Raw genomic sequence first — 9875 nt, 5'->3', positions numbered from 1 at the left:
TTTTTTTCACACCTTGGTTCATGTGGTGACTCACATGATCAGTAGTGGGTCAGTGACCCTCAGGATGCAGCACAATCATGTAGCGGGAGTTCTGACAACCAAGAAAATAATTATAGAATCACAATAAACTGAGCAAAGAACTATAAGTTCTTCAAAAAAGCCCAATACTGAACCACATCTTCTGACTTATGGTACCCAATTTAAAAAAAACAACAACTTTAAATCCCTGTAGGGCCTGTGCGTTGCTAGAAGCAAAGCACATCTCTTCAGCTACCTGTCCAGCGGCCCCAGGCTGCTCCAGCAGAGATAAGTGTGGTAATAGACCAACACTATGTCAGTATTAGAGGTGAGGAGGGAGAGAAGATAAAGAGTCTGAAAATCTCTGATTGGAAGGGAAAAAAAGTTATAACCAAGCTGTGGAGACTGGAGCTCTCCCCCTCTCAAGCTAAAGGCACATGTGCTTGTCTACAAACATAAACAGTAGTATGAACTCCTTATAGTGTCTTTGGGATGAAAAAAGGTCAACAGCAGCAATGAAACCCTCTCTATCTTTTCATTTTCTTTTCATCTCACTGACCAAATGTCAGCAGAGAAGAAGATAGTTAACCAAGGCTCCCCACACAGACAGACAGACAGAGAGGTTTTCTCTGTCATGCAGTCCTGCATGCACACAGAAGACCATTACTCATCCCAAAGCAGGTACTGCATCAATCAGTCTGACATAAGGCAATGCAGGGGGAGGAATTTCCCACTCAAACAAGTAAGGGAGTCCTGCTAAATTCTCCCCTTAGACAGTTCTTGGTCAGAACTCAAAAGGCAGTCTCCCTCTGGGGCATAAGATTTCTACAGTCCTGCTCAGCCTTTGACATGAGGTCCTGTAGCTACCCTGTCATTTTATTAAAAAGGTTTCCAGACTTCTCACACCGTCTATCCTGCAATGAGAGTCTATCAGTTGTGGCTGAGTGTGACTCCCCTAAATTTGAGGAAACAGCAGCAGCAGTTAAACTTATGCAAGCAACTGAGCAGAACTGGAGTGGTAGCTGTGGTACAGTCTTTTATAACATAAAGGAAAGAAAAATCTTTTTTTTTTTTTTTTTTTTTTACATTTATCAGTTATTTTGAAGACATATCCTGACTAAAGTTCCAGCTTATTGACTGGGTAGGACAAGAACTGGTAACATCTTATCAGATTTGTGCAGTCTTCTTTTGGCATGAATCATGACCTTTGAATTTGCTTTATTTTCCTGTTTCTCCTCTCCCTCTCCATCCCCTGCCTTATTAAAAGACTTTGTATTCTACAAGTCTGCTTCATTAGCATTGGAAAGTTAGATTTCTTCACTCATCTGTGCAAGGCATTTTGTGCCCTTAAAACTTCACTTTTACATTTCTTCTCAGTGGAGCTATATCTGCAGGCTTCTACTAACTTTTACATTAATAAAGCTAAATCCATTTATCATTCCTCTCTCATACAAAGAACTCTGGAGGTGGGGAGCACAGAAAAATGGCTGCAAAAGATTGAACTGCTTAGGAAAAGGAGCACTGCTTGTTGCAAATGAAGATGCTTTTCACTCCTGCATTAAAATGATTATCAAAAATATAGATAGATGCTTTTTTTTAAAGTAGCTATGCATCAATGTGCCTGAAAGAACAACAGTTGTAAGTTTATTTGGCATCGCCACTTCTTCACAAAATGAACACAAAAATGCTTGTGCATCCTTTCTGCGACATAGTTATGTTGTTGTTGTTGTTTTAAGATTTAAATGTTGCTTAATGATGTAAAATGAGCAACAGAAGGGAACTTTAAATGATCAATTAGTGACGCCAAACAAGTGGGGATAATTACAGCTCCTCCTTTTGAGAAGCAGGGCTTCTTTGGTGGTGTCACATTTTTTAAGATCCGACGTATTCCAAGTTCAGGTTAATAAAAAAACAACAATGGAAGTCTGCAATATGTGAATGAGCAACTGACCAAAAAGTAAATGAGTGAATGTAACATATTAGGTCAGTCTGGAGAAGACACAGGCTGACCATTCAATGACTTCTTTCTTTCGTTTTTTTTTTTTTTACTACAATGCTGGGAATAAAAAAATGATGTATGCCAATGAGGTTCACCAGAAGCTAGAGGTCTTTATGTGAGACAGAAAACTGAACATTTCTGCAGAAGTCTCTGGGGGAACCAAAAAAAAAGGTTTTCAAAGGCAATGCTTTTTTTTTTTTTTTTTTTACAAATTATGAGAAGAAAAGGCAACACTGGATGCCCAGACCTTTAAAAAAAGTGTCATGTACCAGCCAAGTCACAGGTGGCTTTATTGCAATAGACAGATGCCCTATGTGCTAGTGTTTTGGGGGTATTTGGAGCACCACTTGTGCTCAGCAGAAAGAACGAACTAGGTATTCATTTTCGTTTTCAACTCTCTGCATGAAAGCATTTTTCTAGGCCCCACCATCTGAACTCTGATGTGTGCTCTCCAGGACACCAGTATTATTGCTTCCACGCCACTCCTGTGCAGCGCCAGCTTTGTTTCGCATTGTCATTTTACAGTGGCTGTTTCTGACTAACTCTCCAACTATTTTTTCCTTTCCCCCCCTTTTTAATATTACTCTTCGTCTCGCAAAGTGGAGGCAGTTTAATGTGAAGCTCAAAAAACTCAATTTGGCTGTTATCAAACCTTCATCTAGTTTTCAGAGTCTCTCAGGTGTTATCAAAGATGTAACAGCAGGCGAATATGTTCACTGTGGTATGTAATGAGTATATGAACAACATCAGACATGAATAAACAACCACCAGGCATCACTTACTGGGCTTCTGTGCACCATAAAAAAGCTGATCTGGAGAAGCCTCGTTCATTTTGCATCAAGTCACATTATCGAGCCCAAACTGAGAACACTCAGGCTTTGCTTTTGTTTACTATCCAGACCCTCCATCATCTGCATGCACCATTTTCCCTTAGATACTTTTCATTACTTGTTAATATGAATTTGATTAAGAATTGTATTTTTAATTTGCCCTGCTTAACATTAGCTCGTAGCTGGATGCACTTTCATCTGTAATCTAAAATCTGAACACTTGCACTTAGTATTTAAGCTTTAATATTTTCTATATATTGTATATATAGAAAAATATTGACTTTTTGTCTACTTTTTTAACTAATATGTATACACAAAACACACTGACATACAAAATAGTACTTGCAATGTTGAGTAGAGCCTATTTTGGAACTTTTGTTTACTACCATATCAGAACGTATACAGTGATAAAGATGTAGTGGGTTTTACAATTTCTGGATGTGTGATGTGACACGTGCAAACTCAGACCAGTAGTGTCTGAGTAGTGTGTGTGCTGTCTCTCACACACACATGAAAAAGCATCTAACTGCAGAGCATTAAAGCTTCTTTCTTTCTTTCTTTGGCATCCAATTTGAGACTGCTTTCCAGCAGCAGACCTCTTCTACAAGACCTGTGCTGAAGAGATGTTGTGGAAGAGTTAATGCTGCTCATAGAAACTAAATGAATAATACTTTATTTGCCCCATCTCAAAATACCACTGATTGTGCTTGCTTCAAACAATACTTTTAACTGCATTTCCAATACAACTACGAACTACAGTCAACCAGCTATCATGTTTTTAAGATAAACAGATGCTTAACTAAATTCCTTAAACTTGTAAATTCTTTTAGTGCTATTTCTTAAATTTGTAAATTCTGTAACTTATTGTATTATTTACTTAGTTTAGTCTGTTAATGTTACTGTCTTGGAGCAACTGTAACACACATAATTTCCTTCGGGAATAAAGTATTCTCATTCTGATTCTAATTAACCCATCCAAGTCATGTCTTGAAAAGCTGGTGACCAGGTCAAGCTAATAAAATGCATGTAAGGCACAGTATACAGCAGCAGGGACCAATAGCTGAGGAGCTCTAAAGGTCAAAGTGAGCTGCAGATTTCGATTAGAGTACATATCGTAATCAACACCGCCGCCGCGTGACCTATTAGAGTATTGCACTGCATGGTCTGCGAAGCGTAGGAACCATTGAACGCAGCTGTGTTTCCTCTCGGAGTGTAATACGTGATGGTTAAATCCGCGAAGTAAAAACAACTTGTGATTCTTTTCGTGGATCTCTTGTGGAATCGGATATTTGTTACTTAAAGCACAGCTTGTTAGCGCCGTATAGCGCCATTTCTATTTTTGATGTAGCGTATGCTTACCGAATCTGGTAAAGACTGAGACCTCTGTCATTCAACTTTCTCCGGAGTGTAAGTAAATGTTGACTTTTGACTTCGGTTGTGAAGCTCACATTTTTACTGGCTTTAAAGACCTGAATGCTGGGAATGGGAACTAATGTGGTTTAAAGTACTTTAGTAACGTGGGTGTAACGTGGTAACGCGCGCGCGCGCACATTCACGTTCGGGTTACTGTTGTTAATGAACTAACATGGCTACATTAGCCCGATTTTCCTCTGGATTCACTATACGGTGTGTTCTTTGTTGTTCTTAGGAAATCAAAGATTATGAGTAGGGAGTCCAGAATGAGAGCAACAATAAACCAAAAGTTGACCGAGATGGGAGAAAGAGAGAGGTGAGTCGGTTATAGCCCTTTCTTAATAATGATATATTCGTATTTGTTCACTGTAACTAGCTGAATCCATGCATGTGTGACTGTAAAGCTTCTATAAAGCACAAGCTCTGTCACGTTTCAGTACGTCAGTAGTGCTCAGTGCATCAGTTGAGTTAAAGACATTACCAGCTATTGTAAAGCAAACATGTGGCTGCTACATGTTCACTAGGCACACATTTCATATAACAGTAAATACTCAACTCCGGTTGATGCTTCAAACTAGAAAGTATCTGCACTTATCACATCTTCATTTCAGTGGCACGCATCACTCTGAATAACATGTTTGTAAAGCTGACGGTGTTTATATGAAACAGTGGGATTTCCAGCTGTTATTCATAACTTCATAACATTAGGAGATAAGGGCGCAGTGTGATATGTGCTTGTATCTTATGGACAGATTGAAAGAGATACTGAGGGCTAGGCTCACTGAGTGCGGATGGAAGGACCAGATGAAGGCTCACTGCAAAGGTAAAGAGAACAGTGGTGTTGTTATCATAAATGTCACATCAATATGGTCAGGTTATAGGATTAAAAAAACAAAAACTGAACTTCAGGCGGTGTGATGTGGTTTTAAAGAGGCTGATATATTAACAAATGTAGATTACTGTATGAAAGTTGGAGCATATTTAAATATAGTTTTTCTGTAAATCTGACTGGTTAAACTATATTAATATGTAGAGCTGGGCGATAGAACGATAACGATATGTATCGCGATATAACTTTTTCTCGATAGAAAAATTAACCTATCGCGATAGACCTCGCCGCTCTTGTCCTCTTAAAAAAACAAAACAAAAACAAAAAAACAGCCAATCCAAATTAAGTAGCGCAGAGCCGAACCAATCACAGCCGCAGCGTCACGTCACGTGACTTGTTACGTACAGCACAAGTGCCAAGCCGCACATGTGTATTTGTTTGGGAAGCAGCCAGCCACCATACCGCCCGGGTAATGGAGGAAATGAGTGTGCCGACTAGAAAAATCAACCGAGCGTGACCGAAGAGAAAACAGATGATGGTTCCAATGCCGGAGAGATTGTCAAACGGAAGAGCCATAGAAGTTCCGTAGTGTGAAGGTATTTCGGCTATTTCAAGTCTGACAAAAAACAGAGTGGTAGTAGTAAATTTTGTAGTAAATTGTGCCGAAAGCAAGTCTGGAAATACAATAAACTGGTGCGTGCGCTACGTCCACAGGTACCCGGGTATTTTTGAAAATGCAGATTTTTCTATGCGTTTGCACCTTTCGTCCACACGCGTTTTTGGTCACTGAAAACGAAGATTTTTAAAAACTCCGGCCAGGGTGGATATTTTTGAAAACTCCGTTTTTGCATTTACGTGTGGACTAGAAAAACTGAGAAAACGCAGTGTCAAAGGTGTGCGCATTTTTTGACGTCACACTGTGCGCCACGTTATTGTTTCGGTGAAATGAATTTCTACAATACTGTTACTGTTAATTCTACTCTCTGCAGTGTTTAAATGCTTACATATACACACAGTTACTGTCCCTCCACACATATGACTCGGTTCTGCTTCTATGCCCCAGCTTTGTTTACTTTTTCCCACCAAGGCTTCTAGACTTCTGATTGGCCAACATTTCTGCACGGTTAGGAATCTAGCGCCACCTGCTGCTTTGGCATGTTCATAGCAGCGTTTTCCTTCATTTCTGCCTTTATGTGTGGACGGGATTATTTTTTAAAACGAAAACGGAAAATCTCCGTTTTCAAAAATACCCGTGTACGTGTGGACGTAGCCTCAGTCTCTGACTGGAAGCGCTAATTCGTCATTCGGCTTTTGTCAGACTAAAGTAACTGTTAAAACTGTTTGAAAAGCTAAGCTATACAACAAGGAGAGATTGAGAATTTCCTTTTAGTTCTCAGTTTATTTGATATTGACAAAAGTTAGTCAGTTTTGTCTGTTCTTCTGTAAAACAAACTAAGATTTATTTTTAGAATTAATATTTTGTTTCTAAGTGGAATTGACAATTTAGTCGTCTGTTTCGTTTGTTCTATTTTGAAACTTAAACGCTTTAGCGGCTGCCTTTTGTGTAGTTTGCAATATTTGCCTTTATTTATCTGAAAAAGTCTCATGTTCCTTAAGTACATCTACCCTGTTGAACTTATTATGGGAAATAAATATTTAAATAAAAACAAGCTGCTGATTATTTCACATTTTACTTGTGAGCAACGGCACATTTAAATCTTACAAATATAGTTATTTGGCTTATATCGTGATAGATATCGTTATCGCCTGAAATGAAAAAAACATATCGTGATATGAAAAAATCTCATATCGCCCAGCTCTATTAATATGTAACCAGTGCCATCTCTACTATATTGACATTAAAGTGACCTTTAATGTCTGTTTTGAAGTTATTAAAGAAACCCTAAAATAACAGCGCCCAACAGCATGTGGTAATAAAGTTGCTAAATGTCAGCATTAGAATAAACATTTTATACCTGAGGTGGAAGCACCTGGGGTCGCTGCACAACCCAGCCAAAGCCCAGGCTTCACTGTGCCCAGCCTTAATGATGCACAGTAGTGCATGCCCTGTCTTAACAATTTATCCTTCTTAATTTGAAGCAGTTATGGATTATCGTATCAAAAGAAAAGACACATTAACTGAAATGAGATCATTGGATGTTGTCAATCTGCATGAAAACATCCTTCGTTCATAAAACAATGTGAGGAAAAGTTGAAAGACTTGATGAGATGAGCATAGAAATGTGTTCCCCTAGGCGAGACTAGCACCCTTGTCCTGTTGAAGCCAGTTGAAGACATGAAGACAGTGCACTCTTGGCATGCACATGGTTAGCTGCTGAAGCTAAAGTTTGACTGTAGAAACTCCTTTCATTAACTAGATGTTGGAACGAAGCTTGCGGTTGTGTTTTGTTGTAGACTGATGTGAGACTGACTCATCTTTTGCTTTTGTTCAATATGCAGAAGTCATCAAAGAAAAGGGCTTGGAGCACGTGACTGTGGACGACCTGGTTGTAGAAATCACTCCCAAAGGCAGAGGTACCTCACTTTCTCTATTCAAATGAAACCGTGTGTACTATAAGTATCAGTTCCTGTCTAGGCTCTCCTTTTTTCCCGTATTGTTTATATATGAAAACATAATAGTTTAGATGATCTAAATTGGCAAGGTTGTGTTTGTGTGAGTTTAGACACAGAGATCGTTCACAGCAACGGATATAATTTTTTTTGTCTTGCAGCCTTGGTGCCAGACAGCGTGAAGAAAGACCTTCTACACAGAATAAGAGGCTTCTTGGCTCAGCATGCCACATAATTTGGATTAATGTTTCATTACACCACTTGTCTATACTACCCTAATACAGATTTATATTTCTCATGAGTTTAATGCATTTCAGAGACAAATACCAGTCAGCCACAACATTAAATCTACCTCCTTAATATTCTGCTTTGACAGCAGCCCACAGACACAGAACCTGCCTGTCTTGTCTGGCCCCAGGATGTTGGCAGTGCATACTTTTAAATCCTGTGCGTTGCGGGATTTGGCCTCGGGATTGTCCCAGCTCATTCCGAGGATGCTCTGTCAGATTGGCCGTTCTGTGCCTTGGTCAATGCCGTGGGCTTTCTGTCATTTTGTCAATCAGTGTTTGCAGTGTGGCAGAGTGGGGAGTAATGCTTGGTTTTCCACAATGTTTGGATGGCAACAAATGCATGCTGGGATTAAAGGGTTCCCATTAGAACATGGTAATGTCATGTAATGAAGTAATCAATGTTATATACGTCTCCTGTGAGTGGTTCTAATGTTGTGGCTGATCACACAAAGTACTGACAGATCTAGTTGTTTCTACCAATCCTATGCCTCCCGCTATTACAGTTATGTAAATACACCTACCTTGCTTATGTAGTCATCCTTTGTACATGAGATGTGCTGTTTAAATAAAGGTTTTTCTTCTTTGAACTGGAGAAAGTCATTTTTAGAACAAATTCCTTCAGATTGAAGCAGTTACTGTCCAGACTTGTTTTATGGGCACAAGGTGGAAACAGTTGCTGATATCATGATTGTATTTTATATCATGATGATGTAAACCATGAAGAAAATCATATCCACTCACTTTGATAACTTTGATTTAAAAAATTTTTTAAATCGAATTCTTGCATATTATCATTCCAACATCCAATTTTCATCTATGCCAGTGGTAAATGTATAACGCAATTTATCCTACTACTTTTATGTTATTATTTTAATACACAAAACGTCTGATATTTCTATTTCAGGCTTCTTGTGCAGTGGGATAAGTAAGAAGGCTTATGTACAGGCCCATCTGAAAGTTTGCCAGTGAATATGTAAACGACTCCAAAATTGAGCTCTTTGGGATCAACTCAACTGGCCGTGTTTAGAGAAAGAGAAATGCTGATTATGATCCAAAGAACACCACAGCCAAGCACGGAGGTGGAAGCATTATGTTTTTCTGTACAGGACAGCTTTACTGACTTGAGGGGCTCACGAACAGGGCCATATACCATAAAATGCTGGACGAGAACCTTCTCTCAGCCAGAGCACTGAAGATGGGTTATTGCTGGGTCTTCTAGCAAAACATACCACCAAAATAACAAAGCAGTGGCTAAAGAAGAAGAACATTAGAGTCACAAAATTCAATAGCAAGTCTCCAGACCAATAGAAAATCTGAGGAGGGAGTTGAAGCTTTGAGTGGCCGAGCAGCAGACAAGAAACCTGAAGGATTCAGAGAGTTTCTGTAAAGAGGAGTGGAACAAAATCCCTCCTTAGACATGAAAACCTGGTGACCAACTACAAGAAACATCTTACCGCTGTGCTTACCATCATGAGTTTCTCCTTCAAGTATTAAATCATGTTTTGCTGGACGATCAAATACTTATTTCACTCAGTGAGATGCAAATCAATTTCAAACTTTTATCTAATGTGTTATTTTCTATATTTTTGATTGATATTCTGTCCATCTCCATTAAAATTAAACTACCATAGAAATTAGAGAGTTTCTTTCTTTGTTCATGAGCAAACTTAACAAATTAAACAGGGGATCAAATAATGCTTTTCCCCACTGTACATTATAAATTAAACGTGACTGATGCAATGTCTTTATGTACCAAATCATTTCCTGACTTAAAGCCCATTGTTAACTTCAAATACACCTGCTATGCAGAGTCAAAGCCTGTCAGCCAGGTCTTGGTAAAGCTGCAGATTGTTCCTCTCATGCCCATTTTTAAGGTAGAAACAGGACATTTATCCAGATTTCTGTGTGAATGAACTAGATTTTGA

The 9875-nt window shown here is 38.9% G+C and overlaps 1 protein-coding gene across 1 annotated transcript; it reads left to right on the top strand.

Annotated features, from left to right (window-relative positions):
- Positions 1–4027: 4027 nt before the first annotated feature.
- On the top strand, positions 4028–8537 carry eny2 (ENY2 transcription and export complex 2 subunit). The gene is made up of 5 exons (XM_085290874.1): positions 4028–4254; positions 4496–4576; positions 5013–5083; positions 7550–7624; positions 7822–8537. Exons 2-5 carry the CDS (start codon positions 4509–4511, stop codon positions 7893–7895), a joined length of 288 nt encoding a protein of 95 aa, XP_085147000.1. The 5' UTR covers positions 4028–4254; positions 4496–4508; the 3' UTR covers positions 7896–8537.
- Positions 8538–9875: the final 1338 nt, after the last annotated feature.

The sequence above is a fragment of the Mchenga conophoros genome, linkage group LG11 (genome assembly GCF_057382185.1).
Source record: "Mchenga conophoros isolate Kocher_MC1m ecotype Shallow Benthic linkage group LG11, M_conophoros_male_GT1.1, whole genome shotgun sequence".
NCBI lineage: Eukaryota > Metazoa > Chordata > Actinopteri > Cichliformes > Cichlidae > Mchenga > Mchenga conophoros.
This window is presented reverse-complemented; position numbering and strand designations above follow the sequence as displayed.